The sequence below is a fragment of the Xenopus tropicalis genome, chromosome 1 (genome assembly GCF_000004195.4).
Source record: "Xenopus tropicalis strain Nigerian chromosome 1, UCB_Xtro_10.0, whole genome shotgun sequence".
Lineage (NCBI taxonomy): Eukaryota > Metazoa > Chordata > Amphibia > Anura > Pipidae > Xenopus > Xenopus tropicalis.
Genome location: NC_030677.2, coordinates 73,884,594 through 73,905,872, shown reverse-complemented (window position 1 = coordinate 73,905,872; position 21,279 = coordinate 73,884,594). Strand labels below are relative to the sequence as shown.

At 36.7% G+C, this 21,279-nt stretch overlaps 1 protein-coding gene across 1 annotated transcript in view; it reads left to right on the top strand.

Annotated features, from left to right (window-relative positions):
- bank1 (B cell scaffold protein with ankyrin repeats 1) overlaps positions 1-21,279 on the top strand; it is a 136,812-nt gene that overhangs the window by 35,556 nt on the left and 79,977 nt on the right. Inside the window, exon 6 of the mRNA XM_031903128.1 lies at positions 8,123-8,231. Coding sequence (XP_031758988.1) covers positions 8,123-8,231 — 109 coding nt within the window. The remainder of the gene's footprint in view (positions 1-8,122; positions 8,232-21,279) is intronic.

The window sequence follows — 21,279 nt, the reverse complement described above, 5'->3', positions numbered from 1 at the left end:
AGTGCACAAAATTGTGTATTTAAGTTATTAAAATTATTACTATAAAACCACAAATTTTCGGAATATATTAAGTGTAAAAAGCAAAAAAAAACCTAAAAAAACAAACTGCCATCTAACAGCTGGCAAGGTCCTGAAGTGCTAGTATAAGACTGTATAAGAGCTGCTTTCTTGACTAGTCATGTATGGGTGTAAATTGTCCTGGTTAGTGCTCTGGCTTTTGGGGTTTACTTTATTTGTGCAAATTATACTAGGACCTGAAGCCCATAGAGGAGCCCTATTCTGTATCAGCTAAGATCAGTTAAGAAAACTGCACTGATGGGCAGGGACAAGCAGGGAGAATGTCATTATAATTAGATGCTAAATTATTGTGAAAGGTAAAATGGTGATGGGTCTAGATTAGTCTAAGGGGCTGATTTACTAATCCACGAACGTCCAAAAAGCGTCCGAATGCGTTTTTTTCGTAATGATCGGTATTTTGCGAAAAAATCGCAAAATGTTCGTTTCCAATCCGATTTTTTCCCGGATTCGTGGATTAGTAAATCAGCCCCTAAATGTTGAATGTTGCTTTCATTTCTAAATTGCAGTTAAATATATGAATTTCAAAGAATCAGCTTTTTAAAAACATATATATATATATATATTTTTAAGAATTCCATTTTTTATGTTATAAAGTCCACCAATAATACTGTACAAATAGAAGAGTTCTTGTATGAATGTCTACAAGCCAAGTAACACATTTCAACATTATTTTACATCATCTTGGACTCATGGCAAAACTAGAATGAGCATAAAACCATTTAACAAACAATGTCACACAGGCTACAAGCTTCTGTCAGTTAAGCTACAACCCTCTGTCATTTATGCTTCAGTGCTCTGATACTTGTGTTATAGATCTATGTCACAATCAGTCTATGAACCTCTGCATGTAACATATGGTATAAACATCTGTCATATATGTTACAAACATTTAGTAGAGTTTTTGGCATGAGTGAAAGAGTTTTGTAGCACAAGGAACAGCATTTCAAAATATAAGTATCACATCTTTGTACCATGAATGACAGAGGTCTGAAACATGATAGATGCCTATAGTGTGAGCAAAGTATGTCCAGAGCACAGGTGAAAATTTTGTACTATAAGACACTCTGTCTCTGAGGCACTGGAGACCAGCACAGTAGTTTTGACAACTCTCTATCTCCCACACAGCCAGTCCCCAGTGGCAGGTAGTATAAGCTAACTTGCAGACGTTCACACATGTGCACTAATGGGCAGGGGTCTGAACATTGTGTTGCTGGTCAGGTAGCATGATTTGTGGCTGGCTTTGGGGCTTCAGGTTTAGCAATACAGCCCTGCTTATTTCAGCTAGATATTTAATGTGGCTAAAGAAGCAGTTATACCCTTGGCATTGGTAAATGGCAGAATTTCAAGGAAAATATACCCCCAGAAAAAAGGCTTAATCATACATATATCATATTAAATGGTCAATGGTCAGTTACCAAACTGGAGTATATATATATCAGTAAATATTGCCCTTTTACATTCTCTCCCTTGAGATACCATTTTATGCTGGTCTGTGTGCTCCCTCAGAGATCACATGACAGGAAATAATGCAGCTCTAACAGGAACAGGAAGGAACAGGAAGAAGTATGAGAGTAAAAGACAGAACTTTGTCCATTAATTAACTAATGTGGCCTAACATGTATGTGTGCCCTTTGTTTGTGTGCACCTTGAACTGTATTATCCCAGGGAGCAGCCCATAGTACTTAAAATGCCAGTTTTCTATATATACAGTAGTAGTATTACCCTATGGGACATACTATTAAAAGAAATATTTTTAGGAAAAGTTTTTATTTGTATGAAGCAGAGTTTCAAATATGAGCTGTTTTATGTGATATATTTTTGTAGAGACCTACAGTATATCCATCTGGGGTATAGTTTTCCTTTAAATACTGTGCCGTTATATGTATAAATATGTACAAGCAGTCACTTAAAAAAGAAACACAAACAGTATGTCTTTTTTTTAATAAAATGATATATTTTTATAAACTGGTAATGTTGTACTGTACCTGATTTAGAAGAAAATGCCTGGTTTGTCTAGTGCTGGAAACCAGACGGCAAAGACACTGCAGTTTAGTTTGAGGCATTTCACTGAGTGTAATTATTGGAATTGTTTCACTGGAACCAAGATACTGACACCTGTGATGTGAGAAAGCAATTGAGTTTTCAACCAAGAGACCCAACGCCAAAGTAAAAGGTCAGGCGGAAACCTGTCAATCAGTCAAAGGGCTGTTCTCACTGAAGGCAGTATAATCAAATAGAGAAGTTAATGAATATGTTTTTGCTAAAAGAAAAGAGTGTCTGAGAAAAAAGAACTTGCAGAAAATGACTTCATTCTTTTGTATGTATTTATTTGAGTCACTCAAATGACTGCACATGGTATTGATTGTTCAGCACTGGAGAATAATAGGCAATGATTAAAATAGTTTAAATGAACTGGCAGCTACTGTACATGAATACTTTACTTTAAAGGGGAAATACCTGAGTTTAATGCTATATCATTTTTGTTACTAGTTGTATTATTGTTATTACCATGTCACCCCTGGGGCTCTCTAACCTGCATGTTTGAATGATGACCAAGCTAGAGGTGTTCCAAGGGAAGTCCCATGCCACCCACTACTCTCCAACTATAAATACAATGCTGCTAAACAAAGGCAGTAATATATTCAGAGGGTGGTGCAGCTCTGTGTTCCATGTCTTTATTCACAACCTGTGTGGTAAACCATAAAATAAATAAATGGTAATCCACATTGGATCGTCCATAATCCTATTTAATACAATTACATTTCTTCTTACTATAGAAAATAGTAATTCAAATAAAGGGGGATAACCAATTTTAAATAGAAAATTTGTTACATTAAAAAAAAGGGCAGAACACCATTCAGTCATTATTAGTCTGTCTTGTGTGTATATTTGTATATTTTATGTAGTCATTTACTGTACAAAATATTGCAAAATCAGTTAATTAATATTTTTGTAAACACAGCTATATTACCAGTGTTCAACATAGCATAACATAACTGTTTAGATAGCAGAATGTAAATTGTTGTATTTATATGCTGTTTACATATTAAAATTATTAATAACAACATTAACTATACTGGCACCAATGACTGTAAAATGCAATTTCCTCCTCAGAAAAACCAGAGCGAGCAGAGCAATTTTTTTTATCAATAAGAAAAGAAAGTCTCTGATTGTAGTATACAGTTTAGATTCTTGTCGTCCAATGAAACTATATGCCAAGTTATCACGACAACACATTGAGCCTGATAAATGATTGACAAATCCCAAAGAATAAGCTGGGGCTCATTTATAAACATAGAGCATCAGTAAATTATTGGAGAACAAATTAGCCTTGCGTATGTTCATCTTTATATGTTCACATATGCAAATCTAACTGCAAATTGGTTTTTGCACTGTGATTGTCCATAACAGATATTTAAATTTGATATAATTGCAAAATGTGAATTTTTATGTGCAAACAGACATTTCTCTGTGTTCGAGTTCACATATGCTAAAAATGTATTCAAAACAGTTTCGCAAAATGCATATTATATTTTCAAAATTACCATTAACAATATATTCGTGCACAACGACCACGCACAAATACCACGCAAACATCCATTTCATTTATAAATATTTGTTTGCAATGCATAGTTTACCACAATTCAAAAATCACTGACCATATGCGAAAACATATGTGCTGCGCTACTTATAAATGACTCCCAGTGATTCTTAACCAAAACTGGACCCCTATAAATTTATAGTAAGCTTCCATTATACCCTTTAATACTGTGATATTTCTTCACTCAATGGACATTATTATATCAGGATCTTTCCTGATCTTTTTCTATCCAGAATGTTTAGAACCTGGAGTTTTCCAGACACAAGGGGGCACATTTACTAACCCACGAACGGGCCGAATGCGTCCGATTGCGTTTTTTTCGCAATGATCGGTATTTGGCGATTTTCCGGAAAATTATCGCACCTTTTTCGTAGCCATTCCGAAAGTTGCGCAAAATGTTGTGATTTTTTCGTAGCGTTCAGATTCATTCAAGCTTCAGTATGGTGACTTTTCTTGGGCCAGGTTGGAGCTGCAGGGTGCCATTGAGTCCTATGGGAGGCTTCCAAAATCATGCTAAGTCTGAAAGTTTCGCCCGCCGCTTACGAGCGCTCAATACGAAAAAGTCGCAACAAGATACGAGCGAATCGTAATGGCTATGAAAAACTCGCGTTTTTTTTCTCAAATCGTATTGTTAACGAAAAAGTCGCGACAATTTCCGAAAAGGAGCAAAAAATACGAAAAAGTCGCAAAATGTTCGTTTTCCAATCGGAATTTTTCCAATTCGGATTCGAATTCGTGTCTTAGTAAATCAGCCCCAAGGTCTTTCTGTATTTTGATCACCATACATTTGATCTTGCTTAATAATGCTTAATTAATTTTAAGCCTATCCTGGATCAAAAGATGACGTACATATAGTGGCAGATTTATAATATCATCACCATTTAAAATGATTTTCATTAGGGATGCACCAAATCCAGGATTCAGTTGGGTAATTGGCCAGGATTCAGCCTTTTCAGCAGGATTCAGATTTGGCCAAATCCATGGTCCTGTCCGAACCGAATCTGAATCCTAAAAATCACATGGCTTTTTGTCACATTAACACAGAAGTGGAAAGATTTCTCAGATTTATCACATTTAACCTGTCCAAATACTAATTAGCATATGCTTATTAGGATTTGGATTCAGTTCGGTTTTCGGCCAAATCCCTTACGGTGGATTCATTTCATCAAATCATATTTCACAATACTGCTGATTTATAGTAATAGGGAGACTGATTTGTACAGATTCGGCAAGTCGACCCACAGACTTGCATGGTATTAAAAAACACAATTCCTGTTATTTTGGGGGGACTTACTAAATTGCTCAGGCATTATAGTTCAGTGCTGTGGCTAAACAATTTGCTTTAGCTGCTAAAAGCAATAAAATCAAAAAACTAATTGCTTTGGTAAATGTGGCAGTTTGTTAATAAATCTGATAAAATTCTGTGAATCTATCAAGTTTATCCACTTCAAATATTCAGAATTCTGCTCCTAAATGTGTATCCTCTGAGAAAAAGGTTAAGGAACCCCGCAATAACCTCTAAACAAAGCATTGTTCAAACCCTGGAGAGCCTTTGGTTCAATCAATAAGAAAATCTATACAAAAATTCATTTGTTTTCAAAACTTGTGATCAGTCCATATAATGTCCAGTTAATGATAAGGCTGAGTTTGGCTGATTGAGACAGAATAGTTTATTCACTGAAGGCAGTTTAATAAAAATTCTTCAGCTGGAACAGATTGTGGAATAAAAGAGATGGAGTTGTCATGGCCATGGAGTAGGAAGCGGATATATTTGAAGTAGATGTACACTCAAAATAACATTTGAGATTATATTGTAAATAAACCCTAACCCCCATGCCAAGGTAAAACCTGAAAGAAAAATTCTATAATAAAATGTTACAACAGAATAAAAGAGAGAAACCTAGTTTTGCATTATGGACATTTAATGCTTCAGAGTCCTTGGGTGATACAGTATAACTTAAAATATATGTACAATAGAAACAATATTTAATCTCACAGCCACTCTTACAATGCATCTACAATGCCTAAAATGAAAATGGGGTTTCTTATTGTTTGTAATCATTTAAGTTTCGGATTTGTCTTTGAGCCAGATTTAATGCATTTGTTTATTATTTCTAATCCTGTTTAAAGCTTCAGCTGCCCTTTGCAAGAAATTGCCTGCAATCATTTACTCCAATCTCAAACATACACATATCATCTTTTTATTAAACAGGTGTCTTAGCTTGACTGCATTTAGTAAGGCCTGTAAATGTTTTTGTATGGCCCCGGTTTCTTTATTCTTATCCTCGCTATATGTGTATATTTCTATATACAACTCAAATAAAGGAATTAAATAAATTTAAAAAAATTGAACAAGGGTTTTTGTTAACATCTGGTATGCAGGAAAATAAGCTAAGCTAATGATGGTTCCTACAAAATACACAATAACCCATATCAGTTAAATGTTAAAGCCAATGTTAAAACCTGCATTAGGTTTCATATTTTAAAGCTGACCATAGATTTGACCCTTTACCGTGCAAAATATGATTCCCCCTCTATAAAATTGAAAGGTGCATCTGGAACTGTGACAATTAATTGCTTGGGTGGAAAGCAAAGAAAAGTTTACACATAAACTCATGTAAAATCTTCAATTCGGTTCTGGGCTGAGTTTTAGCACAAATACAATATTTGTTGTTACGTTAACAGCAGTAAAACCAAACAAAGAAAGTGTTTAAAGCACTGTTTCCCCTGTAAAACTGGTATGTTTGGTCAGAAACAATAAGGTTAGTGCCTCTCAAGATGTGGGCAGCTTCGTACTGAATTTCTTATGGCTGTACCCGGGCTGAAGCAATGGCTCCGAGTGCAGCCACAACTGTCAAGCATACAGTAGGTGTGGATTCTCAGCTTGTGTTTTCTGCAACACAAGAATCTGCCCCATGTGCCACTAGCCTAGTATAGTGTAGGTAAAGAAGCTGCTGTGTAAACATGGCAGTGCTTAAAATTGAGCTAAATGGCCCATGTTAAATAGCAGATAACAGATAAGCTCTGTATAACACCATTATACACTACAGAGTTTATCAGCTATGTAACCTGATCCTTTTTCAGACTAAATGGCTGCTCCCATGGCTACACAGCAGCTTGTTTATATATTATATATTTGGTTGCTGGGGTCATTGACGCCCATTGGAAAGCTGGAAACAGTCACAAGAGAAAAGCAAATTATTCAGCATCTATGAAAATTAAAAAACCACCCCTTGGACTATGATTCCAAACAGCCTTAAATTGGCTTCTGTATTTAACCTCTCTGTCCTTGGGCAAAGCACTTCCTGCGCCTATGACTGCCAAATGCAGGAAACACATTGGGCAAAGTATTGTATCTTTTAATGGACATAATATAATTAAGTTTAACTAAAAAAAAAAAAATAAGTTTAACTAAAATCTAGTCTTCAGTCAGGAGAGTTAACAGATATTAGGGTTGATTCACTAAAGTGCGTTAAAACGAGCGCTATTTATAGCATGCGTTAAAAATTTTATCGCTTCTTATTTTTTGCGACAACGCGCAATTCACTAAAAGGATACTTGCGTTAATTTAGATGTGATGCTGTTTGCGTTATTTAAGTTGCGATGAGCGTTTTTCTTGCGTTATTTTCCACACGTGCTATATTAGCACACGATTTAACTCACGTAACCATTACTTTCGGAAAACTACTTTTCTGAAAATGACCATTTCCCTGAAAACTGGAGGATGCATCACTCTAGGGCCAACACGTACTTGAATAAATCACACTGTAAAGTCCATGTTGTGTTGCCAAAAAATCACGAACCACAATTTACCGCCTGCCCCAAGTAGATGTTAATCTTCGCACAGACTAATGCGATATTTAGAGCGTTTAACGCTTCATATGTGTTTGTGAATCATGCGTTTGCTACACGCAAATTAACACATGCGTTGAAATTAACGCATTGCAGTAGCACGCGATTTAACGTATGCAAAATTACTTTGACGAATCGGTCGTAACTTATCACGTCAATTTGAACGCAAAAAACCATGCGATAACGCCTATCGACCTTTAGTGAATCAACCAAGCTATAGGTTCGGGGCTTATGCACCAAACCTATGTACACAAACCAATGTGTTCCTAGTGTACAGTTCTCAGTTTCCAATGAGCACTACAAGTTTCTGACAGTACTGGCAAAAGATTTGACACAAGCAATAGACCTCTTTAGTATAAGTCAGTTAGTACCACTTTGGATAACTTTGGATAACAGAATACTTGATTGTATCTCACTTATAGTATTGCTTTTTGCCTGTGGAAGCATTTTTTTGTGGAGCCGAACTTTCCACTTTTATTTATTAATGGTCAAATCACTTCCTGCGCTCTAGGTACAAAAAGTAGGTTAGATTCAACTCACTGAACCTACAATTAATAACACTACACAAAAAATATACTATTTTATTTTCAGGCATTTAATGTTTATTCCATTGAAGATCTTGATATGGTGTTGATGAAATCCCTACGGAATAGGATGTCTTCTTGTGAATTCAACCTTCATGAAATTAACCAGTGCACAAGTAAGTATTTTATCATAGTTTGACACACAAAAAGCTACACAAAGAAATCTGGAAATGCAAAATGTTTTTGTTAAATGCACAGCAAGGAAAAACATGTTCATTAACTGCATATAGAAATAGATAAGAAAAATGTTTGCAACACATATTACCAAAGAATTAAGTGTTAAGTCAAATGTCAATGTTGAAGCTGTATTGGTGTGACTTTAGGAAAGGTTTTCTAGATTTATCAGCAAGTTCAGTTGACGTTGACTTATCACTACTAGGTATTGCATAAGATGACGCTGAACCCTTTCATATTAAGATATCATAGCTTTACTGAAATGGATCCTTTTGAACACTTTGTACAATTTAAATCCAGAGTAAACAGAAATAAACAAGCCAAAACATTACTCCTGGTGCAACATATTAATTTGCTCGTCAAAATTATTGTCTTTTTTTATTTTATTATTTGACTTTCTGTTTTTTTTGGTGTGGTAGGTGTGAGGATATGTGAAGCATAGATATATGATTAAAACAATTGTATTGTTATATAAATGTATTTCCAAAATTATACCCCTAGCAATAATGCTTGCTTGCAAATCTGAGCCTAAAATTGCTTTCTTTTTAACCACCCATGTCAGTAGCTGCTGACATTTCTTCATACCACCTGTCTCTCTTTCTTTAGCACTGGAATGCTGTCAGAGCGTGACATTTGCTTTTCATACCAAGACTCATTTCCATGACACAGAATACAGAAAATTCTCTACACAATTTGCCAGTAATTTTGCCATTCATTTTTTATTAATACTTCCTTTGGACACTGTCAAGGTGGGCAAAGAAATGAACACACAGTTCAGCATAAATAAATGTTAGGTCTTGCACCTAGGCCACAGTAACAAGAACATTCATTAAAGATTAAAGAACTTACATTTAGAAAAATCACTAGTGGAAATGATAAAGAAATAATAGGAAGTCCCCAGCGTAGGTGCAGCACTTAGTTCCAGTCAGCAGTTGTAGAAACCAATAACATGTGAAAGGTGATATATGTAGTGATGCACACCTAATACTATCTATGAATAAATTATTTGACTGGTTAAATCAAATCTTGAGTAGTAAGAACAGTTTAAGCTACCGCTTTACAAAAATATAAAAAGGAAAGGCCAATGTCCTGCAGCTCTATAGGGTGGTCCCTATGCATTATTACTAAAGATAGTAAGAGGATTGCTCTTTAACAGAGGCACTAAGAGATCTAACACACCACAAAAAAACACTGCTTTGTTCCCATCACTGGAAAAAAACCTGCTTTCTGTCTTTAGAAATGCCAATGTTCACTCTAAGCAATTTATTTATCTGAAAGCACAGCTTCGCCACCAATGCAAAATGAAAACTATAGAGAGCAGAAACAGTTTTAAACCTTGGTCCTGCATATAGTGGCACTCTGGCAATGCCCATTGTGCAACCACCATTTTATGAAAAAAAAAAAGGCCAATTTTACCCCCAATATGTGTGTTTTCAGGTAAAAAATTCCAGCAATGACAAATGGTTTGATACCAGCTTGCCTGGATCCTTTGTTTTGTAATATGGACAAGTCTGTGAAGACTGAAAAATACCATGGTTTGACAAAGGGACTCATTAACTAGACTGGAGGGGATCTCACCAGAGTCCTTTATTAAATACTAATTTTAAAATCACTTTTGTTTGAGAAGACCAATTTTAATGACTCCTTAACTAAGAATTAGGACATGGGTCACTTTGTCCTACGTATCCACCGACAAATTTCAGAACTTTCTGAACAAAATGTTTTAAACCTTTGCAAACCTTTGTTAGTTTCAGGCTGATTGTGAAATCTAACTGCTTTGTGCTTGATCAATAAAGCCTTGTGTTTTTTTCTGCCAGTGGAAATCTTAGGGAAATGTATACATTAAAGTAACATTATATTATATAGGTGTTAAAATTACCTCATTAACGTTTAAAGAAACATCTGATTCAGTTCACTCAATTCAGGCTAAATTAAATATAAGTATGTAAGAAATTTTATCTAAGTATGTAAGGAATTTTGTAACTTTTATTTTAATTGATAGGAACATACTGCTTGCACTTGGCAGTGAATAGCAGATAGAAATATGTATAGGAGAGGCCAGAATAGAAAGATATGTGATTGAAAAGACATAAAGTCTACATTCTCAAAATATTTAATAACAGTATTCTAAGGCAGGGGTAGGGAACCTATGGCTCGGGAGCCAGATGTGGCTCTTTTGATGGCTGCATCTGGCTCGCTGCCAAATCTTTAATAAAAAAGATAACGGGGGTGTGTGGTCTGCACTCGGTGAACATGTCTTCTATCCGCCGAGAGCAAGCCACGCCCTCCTCCGCATCCAGCATCCTTACCGGGTTGCACTTGAACCAGGGCCCAGGGAACTGAGAGGGACATTGGAGCAGAAACCTGTGACAGTTCACGCTTGAATTGAAAATAAAATGTGGCCAATATGTCTCTGTTGGGGCTACAAAGAGAAGCCAACTGTGCTAGGTAGCCCTCTAGTTATACCACTAACAAGCCATATTGAACAGCTAAATATGACACCCACCCTACCTTGCCCCGCAGAATCCACGGCCGAACGGGCATGAAGCCGCATCGTCCTCAAGGCCCCGGCTTCGGCCTAGCTCCCGTTGGCCATTGTATGGCTCTCACGGAATTACATTTTAAAATATGTGGTGTTTATGGCTCACTCAGCCAAAAAGGTTCCCGACCCCTGTTCTAAGGTAAACAGATACATTTAGTACAATTCTCAAGTACAAGGTGCTGTTTTATTATTACAGAGAAAAAGAAAAACTTTTAAAAATAAGAATTATTTGTTTAAAATGGAGTCTATGGGAGATGGCCTTCCCATAATTCGGAACTTTCTGGATAATGGGTCCTTTACCTGTATACTGTTTGCTGCTTCCGTGTCAAGAATCTAATTAAAGGCGGCAAATATTATGCAACGATCTGAATTGCAACATGCCCCCAATATTCTTTGGATTTGTCAATGTTTCACCAAAGAACCTGCAAGCAGTTTTCTAATTTTTTTGTTAAAAACCCAGTTTTATTTACTTACAAAATTTCAGACTATCCTTCAGATCATGAAGGAGCTTGTGGCCTAGGCTCCATAGGCATGTTGAAATGAACTATAAAACAATTTACTTATCGATGGTTATGTTTAGAACTGTTGAGTAATAGCTTAAGCCAAATTGAACTATAAATACTGTAATAGGCCACAGTTCATTTACACATATAGGTGTTAAGAAATATAGGTGGACACAGGACCTGGCAGTGATTGGAGATGAAGGCTTTAAGGTCAACAAGAAAGGGTTTCAGATCCAAATTTTGCACCAGGGCTTTTTTGATCTCTGGCCATTGCTGTTATATGTTATGCATTTTATATAGAAATTATTAAATAAATTAACAATAATGTTGTAGAAACCAGTAACCTTAACTAAAACTTATTAGTAATATAATCAAATGACAATAGTACATATGAATGCCTTGGTAAAAACAGCTCATAGTGAGGACAAGGACATTTTGTGATGTATAAGAATAAGGCTAAGCACGAGCAGACTTTATAGTATACAGTATAGTATACAGAAAGTGTATATTGAGGTGTTGCAAAAACACTCCCCAACCAATATACACATATATACCACTGGTTAAGCAACATTAATTTGATTAGTGGATCAATGTACAGGGAGTAAAAGAAATGTTCAGTTCAAACAGGTTAGGCATATGACTTTCTCCTGGACAACAAAATTATATTAATTCTATATATTAGTTTATAGAGAAAAGAGCAAAGTGAAGATATATATTCAACATTTTACAGCATCTGAAGTTGTCATTGATAGTTCCAAAAGGAAAAATGCTGAAATCTACCAATTGTTAATTTGTCAAACAGCAATCAGCCATGGAGATTTAAATGCTTTTGCTCTGATTGCTTTGGTTTAATTAACATTCTTTGCTGTATTGATCGCTCCTTGAAAGGTTTGTTACCTGTTAAGAAATAGCATAGTACGCAAATCTGACTGTGATTAATAGTGCCCAGTTGCTCATTGCCCTAACCAATTTGAGAATGGAAATATATTGAAATGGACATATATTGCAAACGCTATTTGCTTTTTGAAAAGAAGGAATATTAAAAATACACATTGGCATAGCTATGGCAAAATACTGAAGGGTTTGGCTCTTAGAAACAGGCCATTAAACATTGATAGTGGAATGAAATATATGTGGAGGAAAACAACCGTTTTCTTAATACCGTACTTATGGTACTGATTTGTTTTTTACTAACTACAGCTTTTCTGTAGTTAAAGGGATCGTATACTCATTGTTTAATATAAGTGCAGGTAAAAGGGCTTGTTTTTTGTTATTTTATGAGCTAATTAGGACAAACTGGGAAACTGACAATGTCTTTTTGAAGTAGATAATTCCACTACCAGTATTCAACCATTCCCCATTTGGTGTGACTGTTTTGATTACAAGAGTCCATTATTCAGGGGAGCCTCTGTGTACTAGTAATCTCGCTAGGACCAAATACGGAGTGGATTCCATGTTTTTTCCCGTTTATCTAAAAAAAAAAAAACCAACAACCATAAAAAGAGTAAACTGGACCTAACAAGGAGGACCTAACAATTGGATGGGAGTTGGTGACTTGATGCTTTTGGTTAAGGTCACTGTTTGAATTCACTGGACGTAGTTTTGATCCCAGTAAATTAGCAGATACACTTTATAATGGGATGTGAGTAACAAATCATTCCACATTACAAGATAAATACACCTTCAGAACAACTTAGATTTACCAGTAATATTAAACAATATATTCCAATATTGCCTACAAATAGGAGGCATTTGGAGAGAAAGCAAATTAAAAAAAATGGATTTAAACTTCCAATTGAAGACCGACAGATGGTCAGCTCCCCATTATATTATAACAAGATTAAATATATATTAAACATTGGCATATCATCCTCCGAGGTGGTAACATATTATATATTCTGTAAAGGAATACATGTAAAAGAGACTGTAAGATGCCGGTTGATGGATGTCCCCCCATAAGGCCGTACCAGAATTCCCCTATGAAATTAATTTCTAGTAGAATTTAATCAGTTAGATGTCCGATTTTCAGCCACTGAAAGCAATCAGGAACTGTTAGCAATTAAGAGAATTCAAAGAACCAATCAATGTAATACCTATCAGTGTCTTAGAGAGGAAATATGACTACATTACACATGACAAATTCAGACATCAGATGATGCAGCTTGGTGCAAGATAATAAATAGCACAAAATTGATGGCACTGTTATAGACTGAAGAAAAGCAACACAAAGGGCAGAATGGAAGAGACCAGGAGCACAAAGGGCAGAATGTTATAAAAATGACATAAATGGAATAAAAATGTGCAAAAATAGGGATGTAATTTGCTGTGTAATATTGTCCTACTGTTTATTATACTGCAAACTGTAAATGCTGTAACCCCTTCTTGGCTGTAACCAAGCCAACAGCATGGCTAGTTTAGGTTTTGGAGCATGGGGTACATGTGACTCAATCCTTCAGGATGGGCCTTCGCTAAGTGGAAGGGACCAAGCTGAGCTATGGTGTAGTGAAACTACAACTCACTGTAACTGTGTGCAGTGCAAAGTAACAAATGAGCGCCAGCAAGTTCTTGCAGTTGAACAATATAATTGGTTTATTTTCAGAGACAATCAATATGCAGGGATATACTAATACTCACATACAGCACAGAGAGGGTGCACACCGGTTTATCCCAACTCCTCCTGAGTCTGGGCAGGGTCAATGCACCTGGTCAGTGTGGCCACCCTTTGGAACAGTCAGCTTGGATACCACACTCCTCAGGTTGAATACCTCTAGCCGTCAGGGACCCACAGCAACTATGGATCAGGGTTCAGATACTGCCTGCCCCCTATGTCTAAACCATGGCCCTATGCTAATGCAACAGTGCAGGGTGCTTCCAACTACTTTCCTTGGTGGAGCCAAAACTGCTCTTGCTTCCTTCCCTCTCTATCTCACTTTCCTAGAAAGTGCTCGACACAACTTACTATCTAACTGGTCCTCATTCACGAAGTCCCTGTCCTCGACTTTTCTAGATGCAGACTCTAGGGTAGGGCTTTGCCCAATAACAGCAAGACTTAAGGAAGTTGTAGGGTTTTAAGCGATAGGGGGCATGTTAACCCTATGGATCCCTACAATACCATTAGCAATATTTTTAAGACATACTTGAAATTGCATATCCTTTTTGGTGCCTATTAATCAGTTTTTAAATATGTTTTAATCAAAAATAAATGCTGTATTTGAACCTAAAAACAATGCATACAGTTTATTACACAATGTGAAAATATGTCTCGCGCCTATTACTACTACAATGTAAAGTTTTTCCATATGTACGTTAGCATTCATTTCCGTGATATTAATAATGGTTCTGTAGCAATCAGAGGCCTCATATCTAGTGATGAGCAAATCTGTCCTGTTAACAAAATGGTGAAAAATTTGTGAACCCAGGAAAATTAATCACATAAAAAAAAATTGAAGCGCCCATCAAAAAAATTGACGCGTGTGACAATTTTTAACGTGCAGCATTTTATTAACGCGAGCGACATTTTTTTTGACGCACACTGAATTTTCCGAGCCAAATTTTGATGCCCGTTTCAAGAAACAATCCGCCAATGGCAAAATGCAGAAATTTGCCATGAATCCATGCCTGCCGACAAAATTCACTCATCGCTACTCATATCTTAAAGGAAAGCCCTGGAGATATAAGCGCAGGGGCTGCATGACAAGGGATCCGAATAACCAGCAGCCAGATTAAACTGGTTTATGTTTAGAGATTGGCAGAACCAAGTGCAACTGTGATTAGGTGAGAAGGAAAGAGTTAAGGCAGGAGAAGGCTGGCCTGGAGAGGGGCGGAGAAAGAGAGGGATGTGATGTCAGAAAAGCACTCACTTCCTTATCTTCTGAGCAGGTAGAAACCTCCCACCCACGCTCCCTCTTTTTGGATATTTTGCGAAATGTCAGGAGTTTTCTCTTCTTTTGGTTTTCATATTATCTATTAATAACTGAATGTGGAATTTTACCTGAATGCATTGTTATATTGTGCTTTCTGTATCTTTATATGGTATAAACTTGAGAGTCAGCTTTGTGATTAATTCATGTTAACAACGATTTCTTGATCCAGGGAATGTTTCCGATCGCCAAGGGGGTCAGGAAGGAATTTTTTCCCTCTTGAGGCATAATTGGCACTAGCTTCAGGTTGGGGTTTTTGCCTTCCTCTGGATCAAAATAGTGGATATATGATAATATATTTTAAGTTTTATTTGTCACAGTAGCGGTAGGACCTTGCCAGAGTACTGCACAGGTCATTTTAGCAGAGGGAGAAAGGAGGTTCTCTCCTGTGACTGCACGGTGGATTGATAGATACAGACGCTACTACTGCTTGTGCTAGGTGACAGCCTGCTTGGATTTCCTATCATCGAGACACTGCAGATCCAGGACCGGCAGCAGGGCTGCTGAACTTCTCTCATGGTTGGTAATGCAGCTCCTTCTGGTAGCAGAGTTTGGGGCCATCCTCTCTGTAGGTAGAGGCAGTCTAATACTCATTCAAGTCTTCAGCGAGGAACGGCAGAGCATAGTAGCAACCTCTTATGGAATTATGGCTTTAGAATATTGCCTTGGGTTAGGCTGGCAAGGTCCTATTTATTTGATAAAATGTGAATAAATGCTGTGGCCATTTTCTCCACCTCTGTCTCCTGGTGTTTCATTAAGATATGTAACAAGGGGGTTCAGTGGGGTGCCTCAAGGCGAATGGTCAATTGAGGAGTCTCCTTGTCATGGAATTATGATATGGAGTCTCATTCATGCTGCAATAGAATCATGCTCTTTTTTGTTTTTTTGCTCCCATTTTGTACCTTTACCACTATGACTGGTGCACCAAAGACTTTACATGGCTAGTCATCATAAATGTGTACTGAAACATATCCTCTAGACTTTACTTAACATAATTTAATATGCAAAAAAGCGGAAAAAAAATAAGCAGACTCAAATTAACTCCCTCTGAGCCATACTAAATCACCCCTTATATGAATATTTCATATTTAATTGCATTGACATCACTTATCAGAGGATTGTTATTGAATTCCAATATTTTCCACAGCACATAAACTACTATTCCAAATCCTAACACACTGACCAAGGAAGGGTGACAACAGTAGGCTTATATTTTCCTGCCACATATTTTCTTATTCTGTTTTCTGAGAATGGAGACCATTTATGGGCACACTGTTTCATTGCAATATTGACAATATTTTTTATTATCTGAGAAGCCGGTAAAAACACTTAGAAGCAATTTAATGGATATATGAACAACAATATATTGCATCTCTCTTTCAGAAAGGCATTTGCCCTCAACTGTCTATTATTATTCAACATACAAAGTAATTCAAAGAACTATTGGAATAGCATAAAAAAGTAAATGTCTATACAAACAGGATTGTATCTGCTTTCCAGCTGATAACCATTATTTGATAAAAACCCCTACACATATGAAAATATCTGATTTATATTTAATATAGAGTGTTAGCTTTAATACAAGGCTATTGATTTGATTGTTGCTGACCAAGTTCTGCCAGATGGAGAGCAATTCTACAATATGTTTTGCAGTATATTTATGGATGAACCCTACTATAGGTAGATTATTTTCATGTAATGTGTATTTTCCTTAATGAACATGTGCTGAAACGCTGAAAAGATTGAACATGAGCAGCAGCAGAAAAATAGCAGCGGAAAATGAGTCATGTGTCGCCTGGGAGGTAGTCAGACAGAATTGTCTTTGTAAAGCACGCATCAATGGAAAGGTTAATAGAAGGATGTAGGGCAAATTCAAGTTTCTCCAGGTAAAGGAAGCCCACATTTCTACAAGAATAAAGTGCTTTACACGATACATGAATATAAGGCAATTGAAAAGGACACTAAAAAAAATAAGAATTCTTAATGGTTTCTTGTATAAAACCAAAGTAGGCAAAACCTATATTTTTCTGCTAGCATATATCTGCTGCTTAGTGCCACAGCAAGGGGTAAATAATTTGTACCACCTGTTAGAGGCAGGTGTAAACTATAGGACATGGCACACACATCATTTGTGCCAGAGTGCACTGTACCTTGCACCTTATTCTCCAAAGAAGGCACAACTGGCATATTGGCACACCCCAGTGTAGAGTATAGACAAATTCAACACCTCACAAAAACAATTTTAACTAGTACAATTTTACAGTGATAAATTGCCCCTTGCACTGTGCCTTGAATGTAAATTAGCCTTAATGAGTTAGCTTTGCAATGTTTAAACAAAGTGTGCCCATTTTACTGGCTACATATGGTTCATCTAAAGGTATAGTATTTGTTTATATGGGTATAGGATCCCTTATTCGGAATGCTCAGGGCCCAGGCTATTCCGGATAAGGGGGTTTTCTGTAATTTGGAACACTATCTACCAGTTTATTTAAAAGTTGTAAAAAAAACCCACAACTATTTTGACAACAACAGTTAGCTTATTTTTGTTTATTTAAGTTTCTGTCATTACAGAAATTAAATTAACATGCAGTGGAATTTTCAGACCATAAGCTTTTTACATACTGTTTTTGTATCCCAGTGCATTCTTGTCTGTGCTATTTTCTGCTTATTATATTGTTTCAACGCAAACTTCAGCAAACAACCAGAAACACTCACTAAGGGGTACATTTACTAATCCACGAACGCTCTGACCCTTCGATTGGCGTATTTTCGGCGACTTCTTCGTACTTTGCGACAAAATTTGTGCGACAATCGTATTGTCGCGCTGAGTACGAAACTTTCGGAATCGTGATTCTCTTTGGCCAGGTTGGAGCTGCAGAGTGCCATTGATTCCTATGGGAGGCTTCCAAAATCATGCACAGAAGGATCAAAGTCGGAAAGGTTTTCCTGCATTTTATGATCGTTCGGATATGAAAATTTCATGACTTTCGGATCACCAATTCAATATTATCGTGACTAATACGATTTTTTCGTAAGCATATTCATGATATTTGCAATATTAAGAAATGATCGTATCCAATCCGAATTTATCCCATTCGGGATTCAAACTCGCGTTTTCATGAGTGTGCCCCTAAGTCTCATTATTATTTACCTGTGAATAAGAAAATACTGTTTAGCCCCTCCTGCAACACCCCTATTACGAATGGTCAGGGGTTTGGGCACAGTGTTGAAGAGAAAGCCACCAAACCACATTTGGAACCAAAACATTTTGCAGTGCCCCGTCAGCACAGCCAGTTCTGTATTAGTAAAGGGGAGCCATAGGGATGCCAGTATACCAATATGCCTTTATTGTTTAGAACTCCTTAAGTTATTTTAAAGGGTAGTGTTTTTGGGGCATACAGTATATATTTGGAAAGTTAAGCAGTCACCTTTCCTGACACCTTGCACATAATTAATAGGCATCCTCAAGCTGCATTCCTGGGAAAATACAAGGAAAAATAAAAGCAATTATGGCCAGGGATCTGTTGTTACTTTAGCCAGATCTTTACTCTTTACTTTATCAAGAATGCAGCTTGGGCTACTTGTCAGATTTACAGCCCATAGAAGGTACAGGGCACAACTAGTATTGCATAAGGCTCACACACCTAAAGGCTCACTCGCCTAAATTATCAGTGGGAAAACAGCACACACCAAAAGTAAAGATAAACATAGCAATCAAATAATAAATTAAAAGCATCTTACAGAAGAGCGGGAGGCTCTAACCCTTGACCTACAGCTATGGCGCACAGCTAGGAATACAGCTTCTTGTGCCAGAGTGGAACCAGAACTTAGTGCATACCATAAGAAACAGGGGGAGTTTGTCATCCGGTAAAGTTCTCAGCTTGTTCACTTGTTAAAAGGTTGCTGAATGTGCGATGGCTTAACTAATTAAGGGATCAAATGTCCAGATTTTGGAGAAGTTTGGCAGATCTTTTTTGAGAGACCTGATGCCGGATTTTGGAGCAGGCCCCCCAGAGTGCCGGTTTTTGGAGTGTGCCGGATACTGGGACGCCAGAGAAGGGGTCCAATACCTGTACTGCAATATAAAATTCAGAGCATTTCTTTCTAACATGTACAATATATATTTACTGGAAAAGGTGTTCATCTTTTTTTTCCATTGGTTTAGCTATAAAATAAAACTGAAAAAGAAGTGCTAAATAAGCATCTTTACTTTGACTTGTCAAGAATATCTTACTTTATATGAATCTAATTTATTATGCCACGATTTCTAGTATATGAATTTCAGATTTGAGCCCCTTTTTCTAGTTGAAATGTCAAAATCTCTTAACCTTGGCTTTTCTATATATAAGTGAATAACAAATGGATACTTAACTAACTGTTTTCTACAAAATGGCAAAATGCCAAAGAATGTTCAATTAAATAGCAAGAATATATGTTATTATATTTTATTTTATACATTTATATAAAATCCCAAAGACTTGTCCTTTTATTGGTCACCACTGGGTTTACCTGACTATAGTTGGGAATGATTGGAGCCACAACATTAGGGTGATGATACATAGAGCTACTAGTAGCAGCTACTTGTCATGGCTACAAAACTAGACAATGCTGATCATTTACTAATAATTGTCTCTATATGTGTTTTAGCAGAGGCAATTCTCAGAATTGTCTATGGCAGGGTATTTTCTGGCGTTAGCTCCATGTGTCTTCTTCACCTTAATGTTGTGGCTCCAATCATTCCAAGCTATAGTGTATTCTCAGTTATTGAATACACATCCTGCATGACTAATTAGCAATAAATATAGATGCATGCTGCATGGCAGCACATAAATCAGTTCAGTCTGCAGAACACATCTAAAATAATTGATAATTAACCATACAGGATATGTATTCAATATGTGACTGGTATTAAAGTTTTACTTTTAAAGCTGTCTTCCCTTAAAATAGGTTTTTCTGACAGTGTGCAGCAGGACTTATATATTATTAATTATAATGAATTATATATTATTATTATTTATAATGAAAAAAGGGTAATAATAATAATTTTCAGCATTTTTTGCAAACAGCATTGGGAAAAAAAAACAGTTATAGAATCCGTAGTGATTTTATAAAAGTCGTTAACACACTCTCTCCTCCGCTGTGCATTTAGCATCAGTTCACTTGAGTAATAGGTGCACATAAATTGCACACAGTCATATGACTGCTTTGCAGGCTGCACACCCTTGAAAAATAAACCCTGTTGTGTTTACAGTTAGTATTTTTCCAGGCCACCACATGAACAGATTTTGATTAAGCACACTGTTTGGCTATATACCATTATTTGGAGGTTAAGGTTGCCTGTAAGTAGATAGGCTTTGCATTTGTTGATGGTTATTTTCAAAAGGGAATGATTTGCTGGCATTTAAATTGATCTATTTCCTGCAGATGCATTTAATACTTTCTGTGTACACTGTCTGTTCCATTAATGGTGACATATGATATTTTCCAACTGTGTTGAAAGTGCAGGTAGGTTGGTATTATCTTAAATGCTTAGGACGTGTGATTTCTATAATGGGAAGCAACATGGCTTGAAATCACCTATGATTATACCGCCTTAAACATGGATTCATGCATACTTGCAATTACTTGTTATAAGTGGGTATATACAAATTGCAGGACAGAGTGCAATGTTCAAAAAAAAAACAGGCTCATGCTGCCATGTTTTTTCACACATTGCCTTTAACTGCTACAGGTCTGCAAGTGCATATTGAAACAGTGCTGTCTGCTCTCAGCAGCACTGTATTCATGATGAGGAGGTGGTGGGAAGCACTCCTCCCCAACCCTTCTGCCCTCTATGCATCCCCTAACTTGCGCATTATTTAGACATGCAAGTTAGGGAGCATCGATTGCAATTGAGCCCTATACTTACAGCCATCTCTATGGACTTGCCTTATGCCCGCAGATGCTGTACTCTGCACCTGCATAAAAAATCTCTATGTGCAGAGCATAGCCTGATGCCTAAAGCAAGTGGTTTTTAAAGAGCACT